We start from the raw sequence: 27,675 nt of genomic DNA, 5'->3' as shown, positions 1-27,675 counted from the left end.
GCTGTTGTTGGATGTTTGCAAAATCGACGAAAGTTTGTAAATATTATGTAGAAATGAATCATTGTACCAAAATTTAACACACTTTTAAGCAACTTTGAATATCCCGTATGCTTAAATTTAATATTCACATTTCAACGTTGAGCTCCAATCGATGATTAATTTTAAATATCTTTGTCCGAATTTTTTATTCTATGTTCAACGTTGAATTGGATGAAAAAACAAATTTTGAATATTTTATTATTGAACGTTGAGTACAATCAATGAACAATTTTTAATATTTGTATTTAAAGTTCAATGTTGAGTTCAATGGGAGAATGAGAATTACAAAAAAATGAGCCAATCGCCAAGGAAGATTAATGTCCCGAGACGATTTAATTTGCGTTCAATCGTGAGCAAGAAGTGTAACGAGTTTCGTTTGAAAGCATTCGTTTGCCGATCGAGTCAATCCCTCTCCCTATCTTTCTTTTCTTTAACGAAAGACCGACATTAAATCTTCGTCACGTTGTGTGTCACAGGAGCTGTTCTCGGAATTGCAGTCCTCGCAAAAAAGTGCCTTGCCACCCGACACGTTGCGTCGCGCCCTCGCCGAGAGCTTTCTTGATCAGCAAAGGTTTCAGCTTGGATTTATGGACGATGCTGCAGAATGTTTCGTAAGTACCACACGAATCTATGTACATAAGCATATACACATATACACATACGCGTAACATTTACATACATATATACATCATTTTCATCTTCTTTCCTGAAATTCTCTTATTAACTCATCTTGGTGTCTTTCGTGTACATTTGTTTATGTAATAAGTATCGCGTCAATTATTAGGTACCTACTTAAATAGACAAAAATAATAATAACAACAACAAAAATGAATATAAAAGGATAAAATTTCATCCTTAATGTCATCGAAAATTTTTACCACCAACCGCAGTATAATAGTCTAATGGTTCCTAGCAGCGGTTAACAAGCCAAGCTTTGAACGATCCTTGAGAGATCGGCAAATGCCGACGAGAGTCCACTTTCTCGTTTACAACGTGGTCACGTTTAACACAAATATGTATGCACGTGTGTCGACATCGATCAACAACGGATAACACCAGGAACGTAATTGTAAGCTCGTAAAGTCCATTACAAAGTTTTCCTTGTAATATAATAATTCTGCTGACGAAGTGTTATTAAATGAACGAAGGACGAATTATTATCTCCGTTGAAATAAATATTTTGTTTAATTGAAGTATTTTTAATTTATCGTGCATTCTTTATGAATCTGTGGAATATATTATTTACGTCGTTTTATTAATGATTATTTCATGTGATTTAACGATATTAATTATTTTTCTTTTCCTCTTTTTCAGGAAAATATTCTGCTGCGTATTCATTTGCATATAGCAAGCGGACAAGCGGAGGACATGTGTAGCGCTGGACATTGCGTGCCACATCAAAAGTTTGCTATGACCCTCGTCGAACAAAGCGTTTGCGGTGCGTGCGGAGCCACGTCGGAGCCTTTGCCCTTTACGCAGGTTCGTCGACGTCCCTTTTACACTATCATCTAATTTATTTATAGCTCGAAGTTATGTATCGTTGAATCGATATCTGACATTTTGTGGATACCTCAAACTAAATAACATTAACCGAACCTATCTTTGGTTCTCATTCATTCGGATTAAATTAAATCGAGGAAACTTCGAAGCATCTCCTCCAATAGAAATATTTCTCACGATTAAAGATTCTCAGGTAAAAACGATATGGCGAAATTTCGTTGGAAAGGGTTATATACCAAGAATACATAAATCGAAGACTGCAGGGCCTTTCAGGTTAACCTTCTTTCTGCACGATTGACGAGCACAAGAAAGAAAAAGGGTCCTTGTGGGTGGTGTAAGGGTTCTCTGTGACTGCTAATGAAAAAAGGGATCGAAAATGCCCTTTTCTCGATTCCTACGGGATTTAGGGGACTTAAGCTGGAAGCCATTTGCTCAGGTACTCTGAACCTCCGACCAGGCAATTACGATTTAACGGTTCATTTGTTCGACATTCGAAGGGGTTCAAAGAGAAAGGATTTTAAGACGGTGATATCCATGATATCTTTTTAGAAAAATAGTTAGATTATTCTTACATTATTAATGATTTCTTGCAAAATGTATTTATTCGAGTCAGCAGTTAAGATTGTCGCAATCCAACTACTTTTTCCTCCTTGATTAATTAGAACTCTAGATCGATATATCCAATTCAGTTGGTAGACAACGTATATGTACACGCATGTGCAAGATACAATTTTATTGCTCGTTAAACTCGAGCAGATAGATATTCGTTGGGAAATCTATTTTCTTCTATTGGTGTAATCTACGGGTGACAGTGATTATAAGAAAAATTCAGGAGATCTTACTACCTACTCCAAAAGGACAACCGTTAAACGAAAGTAGCACGTTCGAAACTATCAATCAAGAACTACTCGTGGGGGACATGGTAAAAGTAATCGGCCATGACCGATGCACACGATGCATGGAGCCAGTTTGTTGTATAGACTTTTTTTTATTATTATTATTATTTACTCGTACTCTCGCCAAGAGACAAAAGAACCCTAAGGAAACGGCTCCACCCACGTGTATTCGTGTATATCTACTTTATATCGAATTCTAGATTGCTTTACGCCCCATAAAAGTATTTATCATGCCGCCTTTGAAAGCGCACTACGAAATAATGCTGATATATACATAGTCGTTCTATCGGTTGCGAAATTCAACTCCATGCTAGAGTAAACTTCATAGATGCATTGTATTCATCGATTGAGAACGCGGCTAACTATCTCGTAAAGATAATTGATTGGTTGGTCGTTAATATAATCAAAGACGTGCATTGTCTTCGAAGTCGTCGGATAATTATGATACGAGTATGATTACGAACAGATAATGATAGAAACCTAGCTGATGCTAACGATCATCGTTAATTAGAAGAAAAGAGAAAGAGAACTACGTTGTTATTGCAGATGGTCCATTATGTCTCAGCATCAGCATTAACGTCGCAAGCTCGTCAGACTCAAGCTAACTCACGAACCAGTCCGGATCTCTTTGGTCAACTTTTGAGGAGAGCCGGTGGAATGGGTGACATTCGTGATTGTCCAGTAAGTGGGAGAATAAAATAAATAGAACTTCATTTTTCTAATCGAATCTTAAGATTTGTCAATTAACACGTTATATCGTATTTTAGAGTTCGTGTGGTGCGAAGATTCAAATCTGTAGGACGCTCATTAATCGACCGGAAATAGTTTCCGTTGGGGTTGTTTGGGATAGCGAACGACCGTCCCTAGATCATATAATGGATGTATTCGCTACGGTAGGAACATCCCTTCGACTTACTGATGTTTTCCATAGCGTTGTTGACTCATCTTGGGGTGCCTCAACGATACATAATCTTGTTGGGGTTGTTACTTACTATGGAAAACATTACTCTACTTTCTTTTTTCATACTAAACTAAAGGTAAGCTTTGTTTAATTTTTATAAATAATCCTAATGATTATATACAGTATTGAATGAATTAAAATTAATATCTCTATTTAATTTCTTTAGGTTTGGATTTATTTTGACGATGCCACAGTTAAAGAAATAGGACCACGATGGGAACAAGTCGTTGAGAAATGTAGGAGGGGTAGATATCAACCCTTGCTATTACTTTATGCAACACCAGATGGGACTCCGGTAAATACTGAAAACGCCCCGAAAACGGTTACACGATTTCCAAGTGGAAACATATTGAAAACTCCACCGAAGAATAACGTTCGTAGATCCATTACACCTAGTCCAGAGAAACCTTCGATTAACAATACAGCCAGACGTGCCATTACTCCTAATCCGGATAGTCCTCCTCATATTATCGCTCAACGAATTTATAGTGATTATCAAAATCTTACAGAAATACAGAACAACATTTTTGATAATCAGGTTTGTTATTTTTTCTTAATTAATTGTTCTCTTTGTTATTTATTTTTATGGGGTAAATGATTTTGTATAATAAATAAGGAACATTTGTTTATTATTCAAGGGTGTTGATGTGGTTGATGGAGAGGTCGAATCCAAATACATAAGTCGTAGAGCGGTAGAGAGTGTAATGCAACAACAAAAAAAGCAACAAATGCAATTAACTAGGAGTCTCAGTGCCGGCTCAACGCCTTCAGATGGGATTAGTATACCAGAACATATGAACGTGCCAAGAAGACGAGATTCTGGAAATTGGTCAGGCGACAGGAATAGTGCTTCTTCTAGTTCGTCCACAACCATAGAAAATCCGTACTTGTATTTTGTCAATAAAGCTCAGAGAAACTCTGGAGTTCCTAAAAGTCCAACTAGCAAATCTGGTGAATTATCTAGCAGCAGTAGTGGGCATTATGATGCTGGATATGATTCATACTCATTGTCTTCTACGGACAGTCTTCCACTTCAACAGGGTCTTAAACACAATCTACAGGTTAAGATCTTTCAACAGATCACTCAATAACAATCATTTGATAAGCATTATTCTTCTTATCAATGAATCTTTACTACAGCTTGCTCAAATTCCGGAGGGCTATCAACCTTCATCAAAAGACGATTGCGAACGTCTTTGTAAGGAAACGGATGCCCTTCTGGACAAATCTCGAGCTGCCGAAGAAGCTGGAGATTTCAGCACGGCTGTAGCTTTGTGTAAAGCAGCTAGTAATAAAGCTAGGGCTGCAATGGAAGCACCTTACAACAACGATCATACAATTTCGAACGCAAGAATGAAACACAATACTTGTGTGATGAAAACTAGGAGCTTACAGAGAAGAATGTTACAAGAACAAACGTCAGCTAATGTTGAGAAAGAAGGTATGCACATTCGTTTTCATTTTTGATATTTAAACTTTTGAAAAAGATTTTAATTGGTGTATGTGTGTGTCTTTAGAAGGAGCAGTTGAGGGTAGGCATTCGAGAGAAAACAGTAAGTCTGGTCAACATTCTCGACAAAGTTCACGCGATAAAGGTAATCATTCTCGACAGAATAGTCGTGAACTGTTAGTAAATGCACCAGTAGCAGTTGTGGAGAAACCAACGACAAAAAGTATCGAGATTTATGCGACTCTGCCTAAGAAAAAGACGTTGAGGAGCAAAGCTACTACTGTAAATGTTATCGAAGACGAGGAATATATGCTCCATGATCGTCCAACTCAAAGAACTGGATTGTTTGGTCGAACAAAGCGTTGCGATGACGACAAAAAGGATAAGAAACGAGCTAGGAGCGAAGAAAGAAATAAGAACATATCGAAAGACTTTTCTATAGCACCTTCACGCACTTCACCCTCTCCGAAAAGTACCAAATCGATTGAGAAATCAAAAGAGAATATCGAAGTCGGTACAACGAATTTAAGAGTTTCTCAACAAAATAACGTGAACGTGACCGAGCAGAAACAGGGTAAAAAGCAGCATAAGATTCGTAGGAAGCTATTAATGGGTGGGCTAATAAAAAGAAAGAATCGAAGCATGCCTGATTTGCGAGAGGGACAGGACAATCAAGCAAATATTAACGTGGAAGGTACCTCGAACGCTTTGCCAAAGCAATCCGTGGACGATTCCAGTGTTGGTTTAAAGGGTAATGAAATGGCACAATCTCTGAGCGGTTATCTGTCCGAAGGTCATTTGGAATTTGCTGGAAATGCCAATAATAATATTGGGAATACGAGCAATCCGAACTTGGAAAGAAGTCGATTAATGAGGAAGAGTTTCCACGGTAGTGCTGGTAAAGTATTACATGTAGCGAAGGTACCACCACCACCTCCTGTCAGAACCACTTCTCAGCTTAGCAAGTCTAAGTGTTCGGGTGAAGTGCATAGCGATCAGCAAGCCGATAAGTCCACGTATTCATCTTCAGACGGACAATGTTCATCTAACACAGTAACAGGATCTCAAGATCAAAACAACAGCTATTGGAACCACATGAACAATGGAAATTCGTCAAATTCATCGAATCGTAATTCTAATTATGCTGATTACTCGACAGAGTCGCATTCCTTACCTTTCATTCCGTCTTATGGTATGGAACAAAACGGACATCCTGCTAATGTTCAGACTAATTATAACAACAAGCCTAGAATTCAGGACGATGTCGTTCAATATGCTAATGGTATTCTTTATGAGCCTACCTATGTGATTACTCGTGCAGATGTACACAGCGAACAAAGTCCTATAAAACAGCAAGGTTCTTTAGATTCTCTTCCACCGTATCCGGAAAATGGAAACATCTCTCATTCAAGACAACCGAGTGAAGAATTCCCGCCCCCTCCATACCCATCTATCCATTCAGTGTCACATTCCAGACAAGCTAGCGAAGATTTCCCACCTCCACCGCCACCAATCGACGAGAGTAATATTGGTCACGTTCAAGAGAATCAATCTCAAAGAGAACAATCTCTTCAGCAACTATACGTTTCCAATCAGCAACGCTTACATCGATTAGAAACTCAAACGTTAAATAATATTTTTTCTCAATTGCAAATAAAGAACGAACAAATTTTTTCTTCCGACTCGAAGGATTTAAAAACGAACGAAGAACAAGAAAAAGAAGAGAAATCTGCGAGCGAGACTTGGCTGAAGGAACTTCAAGCTAAACAGGCAGAAAAAAGAATGAAAAATCAGGCTTCGCTCGAGCAAGATATACCAAAAATTAGGTCTCCATCTATCAATACGAATCAAATAACAAGCATAGCTAGAAGAACTAGTGATCTTATGATGAATAGTCTTGGATATGATACGGTAGGTCGCGATGTTGTCGACTGTCCTAGAGTAGTGTCATCTGTCAAAGATATGGCAGCGAGATTTGAACAGAATAAATTACAAATCAGCTCAAAAGTAGACTCCGAACCTAAACCTCCCGCTAAACAATCAAATTCAAATCCCGCTGTCGCTCCAACAATTGATATGCCTCATGAACATCAGCAAGTAGACGAAACGAGATTAAAATATTCTTCAGATAATTCGAATACTTTCCCTAAAATGAATAATTTCACTAATCAACCAATTCAAAATGAATCCACGACTAATCAAGATACTTATATATCAACTATACCTTCTGATAGTTCATGCACTGTTCAACAGAGTGGATTAAACGCAGCTATTCTCTCAATGTCTTTAACATTACCACACGAGAATGGACTACCTGTTGATTATCCTGAAGACGATATTAGTGAGGTAGCTATGCAAAATACCATACAAAACAAAACGATACTTCCGAACGAAGAGGATATAGAAATGAGGAAAGTAAAGAGGAGGATAGGTAAAAAGAAGAGCGTGTCGTTTTGTGATCAAGTAGTTCTTGTAGCTACAGCTGAAGATGACGAAAAAGATTCGTACATACCTAATCCCATCTTGGAGAGAGTTTTACGATCTGCTATGAACAAACCAGAATCTGCTCAAGTACTTCGTGAAATTAGAAATCTTCAGGAAGCTGAGATGAACAGAGAAACTACACCGAGGTTCCAACAACAAACTCTTCCTCTTAAATGTGAAGCTGACAGTGTACCTGCAACACCATTCCAGGATCAGTTAAGAAGCGTCAATCCTATTTCGATTTCTGAAAATATCAAGCCGATATTCGGCAGGCAAAATTCAAATGACTCTATTGGTTCAGCAGTAGACAAAAAAATATGTGGGTCTTATAGTACTGAGGCACAAGATACAAGTAGAGAAACATTTCCTGGTATGATTATATCTGCTTCAAATCCACCACCAACTTCATATTCTCCACAACTTCAACAACAAATACGTTATTCTCAAAATGGGTATCCACAGTATTTATCATCACAATCTTCCTACACGCAAACTCAAACGTCTCATCCTAGAAATCAGAATGTTCCAATATCACAGACGCAGAAGCCGGCTAGTCCTTATCCGACACAGATGCATGGTAATCAATATATACCGTCCGTGTCTCAGCAGCAAAAGAATCTATGTCAGAAGAATACTTATCAGAAGTTTTATCAGTTAGAACAGCAACACAATCAAATGAATAAACAATTATCAGCCAGTGGATTACAGCAACATCAAAATGGTCTTAATCAGAGGATTTCCAATCACAATGCCAGTCCAATAACTGTTCAGTATTCTCAACAACAACTGGGTTATCCATCGAATCAATCGCCAAGCCCTTATCCAAATCAATATTCTCATAATAATTGTCAAAATTATCCTTATCAATCAGTGCCTCAACCAAATAGGATTAATCAACCTTTACCTCAGTATCAACCGCCACCTAATCCACCATCATCGACGACGTTGTCTTATCAACAAAAGCAACAAACCGTTCATAATTATCAACAGAGGTACGACAATTATCAGAGACCACCGCAGAAGGATCAGCAAAATGTTTTGGCACCTAATCAAACTTATCCTAATCCTTTACAGAACGGACAAATCCAATCAAACATGAAATATCCAGCTTATCAACATCCACCTCCTCCTAAACAGAACAAACAAATCCACTTTCTTTCCACCGCGAAGAGTAGCACGCCGATCGGCCAAACATCGTCTTCTATGCTGAAGTCAAGCATAGTTGCTTCATTAGCGGCTAGGAGTGTACTTTGCGATCTTTGTCGACAAAAACAGGTGATGGAACCTGCCAAATTTTGTTCTGATTGTGATTTTTACATGGCCCGTTTTCAGCCAAAAAATTAATTGTCTTTAATTGACATTGACTTAAACTTCTTTGTTAGATATTAAGTTAATAGACTACATTATGGAATAGTGTTCTTCATTATGCCAACAAACCTTTAAACAAAGGTATATTAAGTGCATTATTATTAACCCGTAACCGATATTATTATGTGTATAGTATAGTAAAGTTAGCAGGATCTTCGAAAAGCGTTCAAAAGTTTAGAGGTACTTTAACAAAATAAGATAAAATAGTATTGTGAATAATATCTATTACTTTATATAAAAACTAGTCCATTTAAATTTTCTCACAAACATTTAAAAACAAATTTTAAAGAAAAAGGAAAAGTTTGTTATAACAAGTATTAAGCAACTGCTGGAATTTGATAGATCCCAATTTACAAGTTACGGGTTAAGATAATCGTTTTGTATATAAGCTAATTATCAGATAGTGTAATATCGAATCAAAGGCCTTCGTCGAATAGCTATTAATTCACTGACATTTGTATTATTTTATGCGTATTATGTATAAATTTTTATAGGTTTTTTAGTTTAATATTTTTTTTTCTTATTGTACCTTTTTAAGTCATCGCCATACGGTAACGTAATTTATATACCGTATAGATATAGACAATATTCTCGAACCCTATAGAATTTGTTAAGTTCATAGAAATCCGTCTTATGTTAGTAATTTTAATAACCTATTGTGTAAATAGCTTATGCTATCGTTCTCGAATTTTATGTAGCTCCGCAAATTGTTATTATCGAACAGTTGTTAATTAGAATGTATTTCTGAATCTGTTATAAACAAATAGCGATATTACGAGATTAGTTAGTTGAAAGAAAAATGCAGAATTGTGATACTAGACGTGCTACGTAGGACTTACTCGTAAGTTAGGAAAAATACGTAGGGAAATAATTCGGATAAAGATAATTAGAAGATAAGAGTAATAAAAAGAGAAAGGAAGAGACACAAACAGAGAAAGAGAGTGTGTGTGAGAGAGAGAGAGAGAGAGAGAAAAAGACAAACACAAAGAGAGAATGCGCGTGCGTGCATGAATGAGTGAGATAAAGAAGAATCCTTGATCTCTAAGTAAGCGTGAATTTTATTTTATGTTAACGAATGTTAAATGTTACATATTATTGTACTTATGTATTACGTTACGTCACATTTTCGTTTACATCAATGTACAAACTTTCGTTTTATTTTATTTTATTTTTTCTCTTTTTTTTTATATACTTTTTGTATAAGTATTTTGTTTTAAAAATACTTTATTTTTTCTCTCACAAACAAATGTCTTTTTGTATTATCTTTTTCTATCCTTAATTTTAGTATCTATTATGTATATCACGAAATTACTAAATTTTAGATTCATAAAAGTTGATTTACTTTGAAATTATTTTTGTTATTTATAGTTTAGTCGTTTACAGGCTAACGTAATTACCTTACCTTGTAAAATTGTTTTTATTATCCTAGTGCCAAAAAACACTCGATTGTTACTTAACTTCTTAGATTTGAAATAGTTTTCATTAAAATTAAACTTATTACAATTAAATGATCAAATTTTTATGATAGTTGAGTAATAAATGATATTATAATATAAATCGTCCGAGATTAAAGCCTCCCACTCCCTCATCTCTACAGGTCGGATGGCGGGAAAATGCGTTTGTAAAATAGAGAGCGCAGTTGTAACAGTTGCTTCCTTCTTCTTGAGGCGCTATAAATAAATTTAATTTAATTAATTTTCTATATTTTTTGTTTTGAGGAATTAATCAATTTGAGCGGTTAAATTAATAGACAATTGTTTGCATTAAAATTCTTTATTATTATTTAAAAGTCTTACGGTATTTTTAAGTACTTGATCAATCGAAATTCTTAATCGAACGAGGAAGACATTTTTAAAGAAAAATCGCGCCTTATACGATAAATCGAAAGTTGATTTGTAGTTGAGGTAGTCGAATGTAGAGAGTGCTGTAATCGAAGCTACATGGCAGATGGAAACTAAGCTTAACACTTTGCTGTTCATTGACGTCAATGTCTTCGTATTTGTTTTGTTGTCACAATCCTTCAATTTAGTACCGTTAATGTCTAAAAATAGATTTAAAAGCATTATATCAATGTTATATCTTAATGATTCCTCTCAGTTACACAAACCATGATCCATTGTTCAAGATACAGTTATTTTGTTTATCAAGCATAAGCAATATTACAAAATGTAATGTTAGGTCATATTCATAATGTATATTCTCTTTAAATAGAAGTTAATGGATAGGAATAAAATCTTGTTTTCTATTTAGTTATTTGATTGGTTATAAATTATGTTTTGTATAAAAATATTTGGATGGTCAAAATCTGAATCATCAATTAAAAGATTTTATAGCAGCAATTGCAACGCAGCATGTAGGAGACATTGTATCAAAAATGAATGTCATATCTTCAATGGATTTGAATTTTCTTACCTAAAGACATTGTAGAAGAAAAATGCTGGTTACAGAAATTAATAAAAATCATGTAAGAAGATACAAAATTTGTTCCGACAAAGAGAAGGCAGAAACTGGAATCGTAACAAAACAGGAAATACTATATTATTGTTGACGGTGTATTGTAGGACTATGTCTTGTTGTGAGATATATCATACAAAAAAGAAATGTATATAAATTTTACAAACAAATAGTTTCTCTTCTCTAATTAATCCTATTAATAATATTTATATACAATTGAAAAGTGTATGTCGTTTGATTTTTTCCCAGTTCAAAATAGACGGTTATTTAGATTCTCTCAGAAAGTAATGCAACCGTATCAAAGTTATGTCTTGAGACTTAAAAGAATGAAGTAGTATTTAAATACATTACATATATCTACTCATCCTTGACACAAAAAAAATTAAATAAAAAAGATATTTAAAACATTTTATTTACAAACAATTTAGTTATCGTAGAAACTTTTTAATTATCAAGCAATTAAGTTTCACAATAATGTAGTTTCACTTTTTGATGCACCAATAATCAAACACCTAATTAAAAGAGAAAATATTTTGCTATGTTTGTAACATTATTCAAATAGAGAAAGGATTACTGAATACTTTTTGATAGATTTATTCACAGATTTCTAAATTCACTCAGCACTATTTTCAATAAAAATAATATTTATGCAAATAAAGAAGAAAATTCCATAAATAAATATATATAAATATATAAATATATTTACAAATTTGTCTAACCTAGATTTCAGGTTTGAGCGGTATTTACTTTAAAAGTCTAATAATAGGTACAAATCAGGATTTGTTATAATAGTTCTTAATATTACTATTCAAAACATTACAATCTCCAAAATTCAATATCATTTCAAATTTGAGGAAAAAAATGTTGATTTAAAAAAGGCATGAAATGAATGATATTTCTATTGAATGAATAATATAAAAAAATGTTTGGGTTATTTAGTTACGTATTGATGACATCGAATAAGAGACGTGTGTCGGCTGGTTGTCAGATGGCGCTGGTGTGGCACCATGTCCGTAATGGCGTGCAAGGGCCAAAGTAAAACGTTGCAACGACGCACACGCGAGTGCGCTTCGTTTCGTCGGGTTGTTCGTGATTGAAAGAAAGAAGAAGGGAAGAAAGAAAGAAAGAAAAGGAAAAGAGAAAGAACGAAAAGGAAGAAAGGAAGGAAGGAAGGACTGACGGGAGGAAGGGAAGAGAAAGAAAGAAGTAAAGACAGTATAGAAAGTTGGAAAGAAAGAGAGCGACAGACAGACAGAGTGAAGTGTGCCCTCTCTTCTTTTGGTAATCGTCGAGTTGTCAGAAAGTAGTCAAGGAAGGAGACGTTAAGCCGCTTCTTCTTTAACACGAGTGTTGTCCGTGCGGTTGAAATCTGTCGCGTGAAATACGTTGAAGTATCGTTGCACTCAGTGTTAAATAACGAAGAAAACGAACTAAGAAACACGCGAGTAAAGTATCGTCGAGGAGGGTGTCGTGTTAGTTGTTTAGTGCAATGACGTCGGCGAGTGGTGGTATCCTTCCGTCGTATCAGAGACTGGCGAACGGCGGCGCGCCGGCGTCACTGTTTGCGAGACGTTCCTTCCGGCCGCGCGAAAAGTACCTGATCCTCTTGGTCTTCTTGACATTCGCCGTCGTCTGCTTCGGCGCATTCTTCTTTCTCCCGGACTTTGGCGCCGGTGGCGTCGCCGTGGACAGCGTTTATCGCGTCTACCGGCGTATGCAAAAAGCAGGCCCAGACCTTTTGATGCCAGCACCACCTCGTTTTTCTCTCGGCGATTCATTCAATGATGAATCTTACTCTTCCCATCATCCAAATGCCCTACCAATGCCACTCGGCCACGAGGCAGCTTACAACGTCGACGTACATCTCATCGAGGATCGGATGAAACTTCTGGTGTGCTTACGAGAGATTTTTTTCTCTCATGGAAATTTCATTCGTGTTCTACTTTCTCCTCTTTCTTCTCAATCTCCCCCTGCTTGCTTGCTTGCTCACTCACTCATTCAGTCAGTCACTCATTCACTTACTCACTCACTCATTCACTCACTCACTCACTCACTCACTCACTCTCTCTCTCACTCATTCACTTTCGCGAGAAATACAACACGTCGCGTATATGGTGAAATCACGGTCAAACGTCAAGTCCTATACAGAGACGTATGGATGGATATATATATATATAGAGAGAGAGAGAACGAGAGAGTAGTGTGGTTTAGTCTTGACGTTCGTACGAGAGGGAGAACGCGAATGGCGCTGTGTATACGTTCGTGCGTCTCCGTCCTTTCCCGTTTGTTTACGTTCGACCCACTCGATCTCTCACGATGACGCACGAGTTAAATGCACGTGCAGACACCCGCGCTACGTTTCGCACATGCGTGTTTTCGATACATTGGCGGGAATATCTGAAACTTATTTATTTTATTTTTTAGCCTATTATTCTATCGGCTTATTTATTGATAAATTCCTTTATTATTCACTTTCTCGAACGACACAATATTATAATAAAAAGTATGTAGTAGGGGAGGAGGTACGTTGTATCAAACGAGATCGTTCTCCAAAATGTCTACCATGCTAATCAGCCTTCTATTTGTGTTTTAATTTATTTGTTTTTCTAATTATCCTAATTCTATTTGTGATAACGATCTCAAAGTGCCTATTAAATGGGAGGAGAAATTAGATACACTTTAATACATTAATTTCAGGCTAAAATTAACGAAGAGTATCAACAACAGAAGACGTTAGAGAAACCGGAAATAGTTGGTAGTGATTCGCGAGTGCGCACGAGTAGTTTGTCATCTTCCGTCATTGTGCAACAACGAAATGAGCAAGTTTTTGAAACTGTACCACCGGCTCCAGCGGTAAAACTTCCTTTGATTGTTGGTGGCGAGGACAAAGATGAAATTGCCAGAGAACGCAGGAACAAAGTTAAAGAGGTTAGTTTGTTATGGTTAATTTAGGTTACTAATACGATATCGAGTAAATGTATGTACTTTTGTATATATATTAATTATTTTATACTATCGTATCTACGTCGACATATGGAAATATCCAACGGATTAATCAAAATTGTTTAGATTGCGATAACGTGTGATGCGTTATCTATCTATAGTAACAAAAATTCTATTTATTTGCACTATCTCCGACTTATTTAACTTATCTCGTTATTTGTAATCAATTCCGATGAACGATAAGATTTGCTTGTTTTTCATTTTTTTGTTGTTATGTTTTATCACGAGTCAGTTCTTCTCTTTTGTTTTTATTATTTTTTAATAATCCAAATGGTGGACAACTCGTAATCCTCGTATTCTTGTAGCGTGCTCGATTTGTCAAAAATAACTGCATATATATATATATATATATATACAAAGGAGAGAAAATTAATTAAAAAGATGTTCATTGTTTTTGTCAGTTTATCGTGCTGACAGTGTACACCATTTGTCTCCATTTCCATTGGCTGTTGATCAACTATTTCTCTTTTTTTTTAATTGTTTTTACATTTTTCGAGTTTTCGCAGCAAACTATTCAACGTTCGTTGTAGATTATCTATTTATCGAGCCATTAGGCAGCATCGGAACATCCGGAATAAGCGACATGGCCCTTCATTAATTTTTCATCTTGTCAAATCGTGAATTACGTAGGATAGTATACGCGTGTATGTAACTCAAACTTCTCTCCCTCTCTTTCCTTTTATCTCTCTTTCTTTCTTTAATAATTTATATTATTTCCAATCTATTCCGCATTCGAGGATAAATAACAATTTCATGAAAAAATATTCCCTCTGCTTTTTATTTCTATAAATACGAATTTTGTAAATCGGTAAAGAAATACAATTATTTAATAATTGCTACATTTGTTATAAATATTATGCTAATTACACAATAATAATAATATTATATTATTTATGTTATAATTATTATACTATATTATGCTATATTATTCCTATACTATACTATATTATACGCTAGATTATTACAGTATATCATATTATTATTATAATATTATATAAGTATTATTAATATTAATCATTATTATATAATTAGAGTATATGTTAATCTTTACGTGCGCTTCTGCGGCGTCACACATATTTTCCTCCACATTTTCTCGCTAAAATTATAATCATTTCATTTTATATTCCTTATATATTGGCAGATTTTTCAGTGCGTTGTGTAATTTATTCGTGAGGCTTAATATACTATAGTAAATATAGTATACTTTATTATATTATTATAGTATATATAATATTTATAACAATAATTATTATAATATAACGATTTTATAATATATATGTATAGTTACATTATTACATTATTGTCACATTCGATTGCTCAAAAGTGTATAAGCTGATTAAATCTATGTAAAATGTTAGAAAAATGAGTTACGTCATCAGGCATTTTCATGGTACATTCAAATAAACATTTGATTACATTTAATTAGTTGGGGTTTGGAGGGTAACAGTGAATACTCACGTGTATGTGTACGTGGGCGCGCGAACACACTAGGCCAGTCAACGCGGGCCAAACCCGGAACTTTTCTTGTTTATGCTTCAAAATTTGACCTAAGGGTAAGTTGACGACGCTGAATCGAATGGTGCTAATTATAATAAAATCAGCAACCGGCATCTTGGGGAAAAAGGGTAAAAAAGGGTAAAATATAGCCTTATCTTAGAATCTAGGCATTTAATCGAAAAAAGTTTCAAACAAAAGTTGTAGAGAATTAAAATATACATAAAAAATGTTCTATGAGTTATCTTCGTATTTTCAAAAATAAGCGCATAAAATTGGATTGAAGATGGGAACAAAATTTTAAGAGTGGGAGAAGGCAAGCTTATCCCTCCGTCGCGTTTTACACGCGAGCGAGCTAGTATGCGTGCGAGCGTCCGTGTGCACTAATCACAAACGAAGGATCTTCGGCAATCTTCGGGACTCTCGGTCTTGAATGCAAGTGAGAGTGAGAGAACAAACCAATATTTCTCTCTTTTTATTTATCATGCGATAACGAGTATTATTGTCCTTGGCCATCGATTGTTGAGCCTTCTGATATTTCTCTTTTTATATTTTTTCTTTCGGTAGCGAGAATTTTACGTCTTGGCCATCGAGCGTCGAACGTTTTGTATACGAGTGCGAGTGAGAAAGAAAACCGATGTTTCTCTCTTTCTATTTTTTCATTCGGTAGACAGAATTTTACGTCTTGGCCATCGTGTGTCGAGCGTTTTGTATATCTATATATATCGGCCTATAAGCGCGGCATTTTTAAATCGAATCTTGATGCTTATGGCACGCCGTTTCTTTATTTATTGTCAAAAATAATGAACCTTGAGTAAAAAAAAATAATTCATTTTAACAGAAACTATTATTATTTAGTTGAGAGTAAAAATAATAAATTAATTTTGTGTCTCGCCATAAAATTAATTAGAATAATTAATTGATATAAATTCTTTGCCTCACAAAAATTTATTTGTATATCAAATTGAATACGTATTCTCTTTAAGACGAAATTTAAAATTTAAATATTTTTCCTATTAAATTATGTATTTTATAAAATTTTAAATTACTGACTTTTTGTCTCGTAAAAATTTATTAGTTTATCAAATTAAATACATATTTGAAAAAGAAGAATTTTATAACCACACATAAAATTAATTCAAGATATATATGAAAGGATATTCTAAAAACGTGGAATTTATTTTTTGTTCATACATAATTTTAATTCATTTTTATTATGTTATAAGAAAACAGTAATGCATTCTGATTCATCTTCGAGGTCTTAAGAATTGTACGAAAAAAATTGAGCAATTATCAAGTGGTGCGTTAGCGTAAGTAGTAACGTCTTCGCTTCTCGCGCTGGGTGTTAACGTTCGATTCTTCGCGGGGGAATGATTTTTTTTATAAGTTTTTCTATCCTTAGGTTATATAAATTATTTTTACATTTCCTAATTTCTAATTATATATAGAAAAAAATTAAAATTATTACAAAAAAATTAAAAGCAATGAATTTTTTTACATCCTGCACAAATAAAGGAAGTTTTTTACTTAAATTACAAATTCATCCTGTAAATATCATCCTAAAAAATGTATCGTTTCGGCACGTTAAAAATTAATTTTTGTTATTTATTGGATATTATTTTATTTATAATTGGTAATTTTATTACTCGCGTAATAATGTTGATTTCCTAATAAAATTTATATCGTTAGTGCAAAATTTGAAAAAAATCTGAGGTGAGACTCACTGACCGTCTCCTTGTTAAGGATAGAAAAACTTATAAAAAAAAATAATTCCCCCACAAAGAATCGAACGTTAGATACCCAGCGCGAGAAGCGAAGACATTACTACTTACGCTAACGCACCACTTGATAATAGCTCAATTTATTTCGTACAATTCTTAAGACTTCGAAGATGAATCAGAATGCATTACTATTTTCTTATAACATAATAAAAATGAATTAAAATTATGTATGAACAAAAATAAATTCCACGTTTTTAGAATATCCTTTCATATATATCTTGAATTAATTTTATGTGTGGTTATAAAATTCTTCTTTTTCAAATATGTATTTAATTTGATAAACTAATAAATTTTTACGAGACAAAAAGTCAGTAATTTAAAATTTTATAAAATACATAATTTAATAGGAAAAATATTTAATTTTAAATTTCGTCTTAAAGAGAATACGTATTCAATTTGATATACAAATAAATTTTTGTGAGGTAAAGAATTTATATCAATTAATTATTCTAATTAATTTTATGGCGAGACACAAAATTAATTCATTATTTTTACTCTCAACTAAATAATAATAGTTTCTGTTAAAATGAATTATTTTTTTTTACTCAAGGTTCATTATTTTTGACAATAAATAAAGAAACGGCGTGCATAAGCATCAAGATTCGATTTAAAAGTGCCGCGCTTATACGCCGATATATATAGATATATAGAACGCTCGACGCACGATGGCCAAAACGAAAAATTCTCGCTACCGAAAGAAAAAATAGAAAGAGAGAAATATCGGTTTTCTTTCTCACTCGCACTCGTATACAAAACGTTCGACGCTCGATGGCCAAGACGTAAAATTCTTGCTACCGAAAGAAAAAATATAAAAAGAGAAATATCAGAACGCTCAACAATCGATGGCCAAGGACAATAATACTCGTTATCGCCTAAACAAATAGAAAAGGGAAATATCGGTTTCTTCTCTCACTCTCACTTGCATTCAAGACCGAGAGTCCCGAAGATTGCCGAAGATCCTTCGTTTGTGTATTAGTGCACGCGGACGCTCGAACGTATACTAGCTCGCTCGCGTGTAAAACGCGACGGAGGGATAAGCTTGCTTTCTCCCACTCTTAAAATTTTATTCCCATCTTCAATCCAATTTTATTCGCTTATTTTTGAAAATACGAAGATAACTCATAGAACATTTTTATGTATATTTTAATTCTCTACAACTTTTGTTTGAAACTTTTTTCGATTAAATGCCTAGATTCTAAGATAAGGCTATATTTTACCCTTTTTTACCCTTTTTCCCCAAGATGCCGGTTGCTGATTTTATTATAATTAGCACCATTCGATTCAGCGTCGTCAACTTACCCTTAGGTCAAATTTTGAAGCATAAACAAGAAAAGTTCCGGGTTTGGCCCGCGTTGACTGGCCTAACGTCATTGTCCAATTTCTCTTCTGCACTCTTCCCCCAATTCCATGCATCCCACCCTTTTCCCAGACACTTCGTCACCGTCGTTGATTGCATTCGCTTGTTCTTCCGTTTGACGAGCACGTCGATATGTGTGTTTCAAGCAGTGAATCAGCTTTGCGAATTCGCATTCGCAAATTCGCACTTGTATTTGCATTCGCTGTCCTCTGATCTGGACGTTCGATCTTCCGTGTTAGGGATTGCCTCATTAGGCTCATGAAGGGATAATTCAGTACGCGAGAAAGAGGGATAGAGGAGTTAATAAAATTTTCATGTCGTCAAAGTGATCGAAATTGTGATGGTATTATCGTAATTAAACAATTCTTGCAATACTATATTTGATCGATACGATAACTAAATATATGCTGATATATTTATTAGATAGAATTAATATATCACCAACGAATATAATTACATCTGCTAATATATTTATTAATATATATTTTATTTATATAATGTACCAGAAATATATTATTATTTATAGTACCTAAATATATTAATTAATATATTAGCATATTTATATATATATATAAATAATTATTAGAGAATTATAAATATATTATTAATTGTTATAAATATATATTAAATATACTTATTAAAATATTATTAATAAATATTACAAATTTATTATAATATATATATATTTTTATATTTATACAAATAAATATATTAGCACATTTAGTTGTATTAATTAACGATTATTTTCTGCTCTCCTCGAATTTCTTATATTTTATTTTTTTAATTAATCCACAGAAAAATTACACAGTCTTATATTTATTATACTTACAAACTATATATAATACACAAATATATTATTTACAAATTATTTAGAAATTTCAATAATTTTAATATTCTAACAAAATACAACATGAACATGAGTTTCCAAATAACATAATATTTAGAGACACTAGTTATTCAATGTAAAGATTGATGATGTTCGATGGATTTAAATTCGATAGAAAAGAAAGAAAGAAGAATTGATATAGAAATGTTGTACGAGGGTAGAACGAGTAAACAGTTTCATTTGCTAGCCATTGTTTACGTTCACGTTCGTCCGTCAGCAGTAACTTTTGGAACATCGAAAAAAAAGAAGAACAAAAAAATCACAGGTACTTCGATCAGGACACGAATGAGCTTCGGTTAATCACTCGCGTGTAAACTACGGAAGGAAAGAGATTCGATATATAGTATCTCTCTCTCTCTCTTTCTCTCTCTCTTTCTTTATTACTGATTCACTCACTCACTCACTCACTCACTCACTCACTCACCCACTTTTTCTATCTAACTCATCGCGAAGCGTCACGTTTTGTCCCGTTATCGATCAATTCGAGTCTATTTCTATTCGTGAAGAGCGTCGCACGATCGGAAATTTTTCGAGATAGCTTTTTGTCTAGCTTGATCAAAAGCGTTTCATCAATGGAATCGTTCCATCGTCATCGTCGTCGTCCTCCTCGTCTGCATACTCATTGTCATTATCGTTGTCGTTGGTAAAATTAATAGCGAATTTTATATTGTTACGTGATTTCAATCACGACTTATATCTTCTTTCTTTATTCAAAAGAGGTTAGTTATCAGATTACTGCTTAAATAATTAGGATTTTTAACCATCTAATCGAAAGAATTGTATAATTTCAACGTCAGATAATTGTTGAAGGATCAACATTTTGTTCTTTGCAATATTTCTAGTTATTTTACGTGGGATTGTTTTAATAATGATCCTTAAATCATATTATTGTTAATAATTTCTCATTTTTGTGCTTTAGTTTTCATTTAGAACATTTTTAGAATCAATGTTAATCTATATGATTGCTAATATATTTCTTTTTTCGTCGAAAATTACTACTATTAGTAATAATAATTATATTGCTCCGCAAAACAACAATAACCATTTATTGTTTTGATCCTTCAATCATTTATTGTTAATGAAAATTTTTAATTTTTTACCATTAGTATTTAAAAAGAAATGTAAAATAAAGGATTGGTACTTTCAACCCTCATGATGGCGTTCTGATCTCGCGACATTATTTGAAATCGTTAAGGTAAAGGGTTTCATAGGTTCTTAAACTTTAGAACGAAAGGTTCGAATTGAACGTAGGCGCCACCTCTCGCTGCATCGACATAGCAGGAAGTTGCAAGATTTTGGAAGTCTCTTTCGTAAGTCGATACCTCGACTTGATATAATTTTATGTCATATTTGTGTTTGCATTTAATTTTTTATTTTTTCTAATTTTTTATTTCCTTTTTTAATTTTTCCCCTTTTCTCATTTCAAATTATCCTCCATTGTTCTCTCGTTATTCGTTTATTTATCGTTTTGTTGAGTTAATCCTTCTACCCGATCGAATTTATAATTCGTTTGATATTAAATTCAAGCACGTTTTCGATATATGAGTTTCATCGAGACTGACATTCATTGGTTTATCGAATTTCAAGTTAGAGTATATACGTTATTATAAGCGTAATTATAAAATAGATAGGAAATATGATCAATTTATGAAATAATTTTATAAATATCCAGATCGATTGTTGACACGTAATAAATGTAATATATTTAATACCATTGTAGAACTGAAATTAACGATCCCTTGGTATACAAAAAAAGAACTTTGGGTAAGCTACGGAAAAATGTCGCAAGATGGCACCTCCAATCGAATTCTCCAAATCTTCAAACGAATCGCAATGGTGGACGAACTTACAAAATGAATGATTAAAGATAATTTTTTTTGTATTTTACTCTGTCGAAACGAAATGATGTTATTCTTGTATATTTTCATGCGCGGTTAGAGAAACATGCGAGATTGTAGAGTTCGATGCTCGAGAAGTTGTTTTCAACAGGAGAAGTTGACTCGTGGAACGTGTGGTTAACGGTTTTTACGTGTTCACGGTTAAGTCAGGAACAGGAAAGTAGGCTGGTTTCACGGTGAATGCGATGTTTATATGAGACGCAATATACCCTTATTATTTTTTAACAACAAGTATAGAAAGAGAGAGAAAGAGTAAGAGAAAGATAACCCATTAAAAATACAGAAACCTGAAAGTAATTTTGTTCCAAGGATTATTTTTTCGATATATATTCTTTTCGTTTATCAATTAAAATTATATATATCGAGTTTAATAAGCACATTAAATGTTTCAATTCATTTCAAATAGATTCTTGATAATGTGAATCAATTAAAACGATTGTAATCATTCAAATATATTGCTTGTTAAATTCGATAAATTTAATGCAATGGCCGATGAAGTTACTAAATTAATTCAACGTTATATTATTGTTATTTTGCATGTTCATTTATTTCTATTTCTCTTGTATTTTCTTTTTAGCATGAAAATAAAAATTCACGAACAGGTGATTAATGTCATATCGTTTATTAGCATAATATTTATTTAGCATAGCTATATGTATATATAAATATTTTTTGATTTGAAATCTTTTTACATTTTTGTCGTTCACATCGACATCAATGATATCACACGTATATCGGAATGATTTAAATTCTATCATAAAATCCGATTTCTTGAAAAAGGATTTTGTATGCTTGTCGTATTTTACTTGCGCTAGTGCCGGGAATAAAAGGGAAAGAATTTAGAGCGGTGTGTATTAAGGGCGGTGATTTCATGAAATTCTCACGTTTCGTCGGTGTTTCCGGTGTCATTCGAGATTATCGCCATATCCGATTATTATTGAATCGGAAATTTTCCTTTTTGCGCTTGTTTAGTTTCGATGGGAACGAATTTACTCCATTTTCATGAATTTGAATCGTAATTTCTCTCTCGAGGAATATTACTACGGCGTATATCACAGTAGAATAAACAACTTTACAAATTTATTTTGACTGAATTACATGGAATACAGCAATGAGGTTTGTTGTATAACAATTATTAACACTTTTTCAAGTTTTTATGCTTGTCCAATAAATGTTCGATGTAGTTATCACTAGTTAAAAGATACAAATCTTATCGAAATTCTATATCTCGCCATACATTTCTCAAAAAAAAATGTTACCATTTACATAATCCTCAAATGCAGAAATCCAGTAAAAAATATAGTAAAGTTTAATCAGAATAAATGTTTGAAGTTGTTTTTATTATTGACGATACACCACTGTATATGAAACCTTTCATATTTTTATTTCTTTCTTATCTTTTTTTATATTCATTTCTGAGATCATTTGTTATATTTTGAGATATAGTTTTTATAATAAATTTTTGGCACGTGCAATTAATTGAAATGTTTCCGACATTCGAATGAAAGACTCGCGCGTGATCGTAACAATTTTATCTATTTCTATTGTGGCTCGTGCCAAACACACGTTTATCTTTCGTCGATATCGATTTGACTAGTTTCTTGTTATTTTATTCCCTTTTCTTCTTTACGTATATTTTTCTTTTTTTTATTCTAGTTCTATACTCTGAAAACGATCCCTTTTACCAACAATACGATCACACAATTCGTTCGTTCGAAATCGCTCAATTCACCTAGAGAGTCTCGTGTTTTGTTGAACGTTTTCGAAGCAATATTTTTTGAATCTACACATAAAAAACAAATAAATAAAAAAAAAATAAAAAGAAGAACAAAAAGGAAAAAAGAGGAAGAAAAGGGGTTGGGGGGGAAATAAAAAAAATGTGTGTATATATATATATATATATATATATATATAACAAACAAATGAACACAAAAATAACGAAGAAAAAAGAAAACGTAGTTTGTATATACGTGAATCATGGCTTTTGTTGTTTGGTGGTTTTCCGTGCGTCACTGATACGTTCTACGTGCATGGCAGACAAAATGGAGACGTTTTATTGGACGTTATCCTCGCTCGTTTGTAATCATTTCGTGGGAACGTCGGACTTAAAAAATGGAAAGCCATGAAAAGGAAGGAAGGAAGGAAGGAAGGAAGGACGCGAACTGAACTGTTGGGATAGAAATAGGGTTGGGAAGGGCTCGGTGGGATGGATTTGACGTTTAGCCGGCGCTCTATAAATTACGATATTTCTGAAATCGTAGCTTCAGTAACAGTTACGTGAAAGAAAAATCGTTTCGCGGCTTTTTAACTCTTTCGCCGAGGTTATTCGTCATTTTTATTTATTTATTTATTATTACACCCTGATAAAACTATTTTTGTCTTTATATTTTTTTTTAATTTTTTTTTTTTTTTTTTACTTTATCCTGGTCGTATCAATTGAAGCGCATTTGAAAGGAAAGTTACCTTCGAAATTTTTTTTTTATTATTTAAAAGAAAACCGAATAGAAATATATAAATAAATAAAAAGAAAAAGAAAACAAACAAACAAGTGCAGAAGAAATAGGGAAAAGAAGAAAAGAAAAAAAGAAAGTGAATAAAATCCAGAGGACTTTTCGGTAGACGCACGTTTTTTTGAGCCTCGTTACACTACTGCTCGTTTATTTCGGTGGCCAGTACCGATAAGGGAACGTTGGTGAAGTATTACGGAAGGCCGATAACTCCGCAAACAAAAGTGGATTATGACTTTTTCCATGGCCATCGTTCACGCCTTTTATTACACTCTGTCGCGTGCGTGTACGTTCGTATGTGAATTTTTCATGCGTTTTCTATACGTACGATAGACGAAAAAAAAAGTCTAGGAAAACGGGGAAAAAAGTATGCGTGTATATTTCTACACACACCTAGATATATTTATGTACATATATTTATGTATGCATCTATGCGTGTTTGTTTATTTTGGTGGATGCCCATGTGTGAGTTCAGAGAAGCAAAGAGGGAAAAGATTTGCACTGGCCAAATTTGAATATCGAACTTGGAGCGCGAGTTATTACCCTAGATGCAAACCTCAAACCCTTCCCCTTCTCCCTTTTTCCCTTTTTGTGTATACGGGAAAGAGACGAGTCATTCCCTGCCGTTTCTCGATCGGAAGGGGAGTTTTTTTTTTATTTCTTTTTATTTTTTATTTCACTTCTCCACCTCTCAACCCTCGTATTCAACGCGCTTTTCCATTCTCGATCGGTCATCGCCGATTTATCGGTCCTTTCGTAAGTAAACAAATGGCGAGGAGTCGAAAACTCATGTACTATGGAAATATTATCGCAGTCGTTCTTTTTCTTTTCCTACGTCACTGTGATACTTTTGCGATTAAACAAGAGAGGTTGGTATTTCGTGATAATGAAAAAAAAGAACTTTAACGATCGTTTAAGGAGTTTTTTTAATAATTAGATTTTTTCAAAAATTTAAGCGGATTTGCGATTAATTCGGCCGATAATAGTAATCATTTTTGAACGACATCGTGTATTTAAATAATAGTTCGTTTTATTGGATTTCTCTGGTAGTATTAAATAATCAATTGTTAAAAAAAAAAACATTAAATCTTCAACGATAATATTAAAGTAGAACTAATTTTTATGCTATCCGTCAATAAACTTTGTTAATGTAAATCCTATTTTTATTAATCAATTAAATTTTTCTTTAAATCGGCACAAACTTTTTATATACAACTTAATAATTTATACGTAATATATTATTTTCGAGAATGAATTAGAAAATAAAAATTAAAAAAAAATATAAAAAATCAAGTTGCTCTATAAAAATTTCATAGTTGATGAACTTAAATAGATATACAATAGGTTTGTCTTTCGATATTATAAATCAGTAGAGTGGAAATAATTTTTTGTCGACTATTCGATGAAGTTATTTTGGAAAATCGGCAAACTATAAATTAATGGACGTGTCGTGAACCGATGTTGCAAATGTGCCAGAAGCTTTCATTCCCTCTCTCACTCTCTCTTGTATATCATGGATCAATCTTTCTCTCTCTCCCTTTATCTCCTTCTCCTTCTATCTCAGTACGTCAAACAGACTCTATGGCGCTCGTGTTTGTACGAAATAGCCGTAATGATCAATATTAAATGGTCCAGCTGTAGATTGGGTGGGAATGCATACACGTAACACTCGGTTAAATGCAAATATCCTGTACAGTGAGTTGGCGCTTCGTGCATTACCGTACTTTTTTTTCTCTTTCTCTTTTTCTCTTTATCTTTCTCTTTCTCTATTTATTTCTTTTTTACCCTTCGCTGCCACATTTCCGCACTACAGAGATTTTCATATTTATTTTCTCATATTTATTCGACTACCAAAGCGTCAGCGTCGAAAAAGAGGAACACGGTAATTAAATAATCTGGCTCGTGCCTATGAGAATTTTACATTGCTCAACCATCGTCATGTTATAACGAGTTCGATAGTGCTCTTATTCTTCTTGTTTGCACGAAAGGAAAACAAAAAAAAATTGAAGAAAAAAAAAGAATATACCTACCTACGTTCGCTTGTTTTTTCTATAAAAAATTTAAAACTAACGTTCCTGGTTGCACTGCAAGTAAATCAAATATTAGAATGGGGGGAGGGGGAGGAGGGAGGCATTAAAAAAACGAAAAGAAATGGGAGGGAAAAAATGGTTATTAATTTTTTGTTTTATATTTTTATATAAATATAAATGAATTCTTGTACTTTATGGGATTTTTTTGAATTATTTTGTCGATGTTATAGTTATTGTTACGCGACCCGTAAAGTTTTTATCTAGTTTTTTATTATTACAGAAATTTTATTTCGTGTGTGCGTCTCTGCAACATATGCGATTTCTTTGCTAGCCTCTATAAAGAATTCCAATACTTTATAATTAAATGTTTTTTATATTCAATTCTCTGTATTATTTGGAGAAAAAGAATAAAGTTGATACAAAGGAATTTCGAATTGGATGAAACTTTTGTACATATCGTGTCCTCGAGGACTCCAGTGAATAAATTTTGTATTATCTGCAATTAGTATATTTAGTTAGCTGTTTGAAAAAAATGTATGCACTTTTGGGAATTTTCAGTTAGAATTTATTTAATGAAAATTTCATCATCGAATTAATAATACTTACTATCTGAAATTTTATTTATCAAGCAATAAACACGTCGAGTCGATATTGAATATCATGATCTTTAGAGGAATCAACTCTCGTTTTATCAAGAAGGTCGATGACTCCTAATTAGAATTACTCGTACGTGCCGGTATATGAATCGAAAGGATTGTGTTACGAATTCACAGAATAACACAGTGAATTCTTCGGAGGGCAAGAGTTCGCGATGCGTTGCCGATGCGTCGATTAGCCGGAGTAACTTTTATCGTGTTTCACCTTTCGAAAGGTTGCTCATTCGAAAGGATTTACTTTGCTCGTGCCTAAGAATTTTTGTAACGTTCATTTTACAATCAATTTTTATACGTGCAAATGTATTTAATATATATATATATATATATATAATGAAATGAAATACAAAATTGTTATTGTTTAACGCGTTTAATGATGTTATCGAAATGAAGTATTTCGAACATGTTTAATAATTAATACAATTACGTTTGAAATGTGCGATCAGAAATTTTGAATAATACAAATTTGCCATTCATGTAAATGATGTATAGCAGAAATACATATTGGTACTGTTGAAATATTAAATTTATTTGGTCAAAGGAGAGAGTGTATTAATATGTATGGGATAAGATTGTCTGGAAACTGAATACGACTATTTTGACCGGTGCGAGTGTGTTTAGTCTGTCAGGCGACACCACTTGAGATAATCGCTAGATGTGTGGCCGTACCGAAACCTCTGGAATATTCTCGAACCGGAAGAAAGTAAAAATCTGGAATTTTTATTATTGGGAATGGTCGAGAAACTTCGAGAAATGATGCGAGGAAAGAACAAATGATGGTAGAAGGGATAATGAGTATATATAGGCGACCTAAAGGATCAGCGCACGGTTCGTCCTAAGTTCATTCGTTATGTGCTGATATTGTATTGCGTCTAAGATATGTGTGTGTATGTATCCATGGTTTATATTAAAGA

The 27,675-nt window shown here is 33.5% G+C and overlaps 3 protein-coding genes across 10 annotated transcripts in view; 2 read left to right on the top strand and 1 right to left on the bottom strand.

Annotated features, from left to right (window-relative positions):
* Positions 1–9,590, top strand: part of LOC122516468 — a 56,336-nt gene extending 46,746 nt beyond the window's left edge. For all 4 annotated transcript variants that reach the window (XM_043634293.1, XM_043634296.1, XM_043634295.1 and 1 more), the window contains 8 exons: positions 516–650; positions 1,354–1,518; positions 2,982–3,116; positions 3,203–3,472; positions 3,563–3,934; positions 4,035–4,457; positions 4,537–4,837; positions 4,914–9,590. In XM_043634293.1, coding sequence (XP_043490228.1) covers positions 516–650; positions 1,354–1,518; positions 2,982–3,116; positions 3,203–3,472; positions 3,563–3,934; positions 4,035–4,457; positions 4,537–4,837; positions 4,914–8,674 — 5,562 coding nt within the window. In that variant the 3' untranslated portion in view covers positions 8,675–9,590. The remainder of the gene's footprint in view (positions 1–515; positions 651–1,353; positions 1,519–2,981; positions 3,117–3,202; positions 3,473–3,562; positions 3,935–4,034; positions 4,458–4,536; positions 4,838–4,913) is intronic.
* Positions 9,591–9,962: 372 nt separating this feature from the next.
* LOC122516471 lies at positions 9,963–12,319 on the bottom strand. 4 transcript variants are annotated; one of them, XR_006303574.1, is made up of 4 exons: positions 11,872–12,319; positions 11,111–11,205; positions 10,495–10,739; positions 9,963–10,368 (listed from the first exon to the last, which is right to left on the bottom strand). XR_006303574.1 is itself a non-coding variant. In XM_043634298.1 (3 exons), the coding sequence occupies exons 1-3, from the start codon at positions 12,106–12,108 to the stop codon at positions 10,210–10,212; spliced, it is 417 nt and encodes a 138-aa protein (XP_043490233.1). In that variant the 5' UTR covers positions 12,109–12,319; the 3' UTR covers positions 9,963–10,209. The 4 variants fall into 4 exon arrangements, 2 of the variants coding, with proteins under 2 accessions (XP_043490233.1, XP_043490232.1); XR_006303575.1 differs by having other exon boundaries at positions 12,096–12,319; XM_043634298.1 differs by lacking the exon at positions 11,111–11,205 and having other exon boundaries at positions 12,096–12,319.
* Positions 12,320–12,645: 326 nt separating this feature from the next.
* The window catches only part of LOC122516467 (mannosyl-oligosaccharide 1,2-alpha-mannosidase IA), a 308,019-nt gene continuing 292,989 nt past the window's right edge, over positions 12,646–27,675 (top strand). For both annotated transcript variants that reach the window (XM_043634292.1, XM_043634291.1), the window contains exons 1-2: positions 12,646–13,043; positions 13,850–14,080. In XM_043634292.1, the coding sequence (XP_043490227.1) occupies positions 12,867–13,043; positions 13,850–14,080 (408 nt within the window). In that variant the 5' untranslated portion in view covers positions 12,646–12,866. The remainder of the gene's footprint in view (positions 13,044–13,849; positions 14,081–27,675) is intronic.

This window comes from Polistes fuscatus, unplaced genomic scaffold (genome assembly GCF_010416935.1).
Source record: "Polistes fuscatus isolate 324 unplaced genomic scaffold, CU_Pfus_HIC Scaffold2, whole genome shotgun sequence".
Taxonomy (NCBI): domain Eukaryota; kingdom Metazoa; phylum Arthropoda; class Insecta; order Hymenoptera; family Vespidae; genus Polistes; species Polistes fuscatus.
This window is presented reverse-complemented; position numbering and strand designations above follow the sequence as displayed.

What these genes read in the sequence shown, in the direction of transcription:
- LOC122516471 (XM_043634297.1), bottom strand. Translation starts at nt 11,162, where the DNA reads ATGATTTTTATTAATTTCTGTAACCAGCATTTTTCTTCTACAATGTCT. An exon ending in TTCTTCTACAATGTCTTTAG is followed by an intron (nt 10,740 to 11,110) that starts GTAAGAAAATTC and finishes ATCTATTTTTAG; the next exon opens with ACATTAACGGTACTAAATTG. An exon ending in ATCAAGTACTTAAAAATACC is followed by an intron (nt 10,369 to 10,494) that starts GTAAGACTTTTA and finishes ATTTATTTATAG; the next exon opens with CGCCTCAAGAAGAAGGAAGC.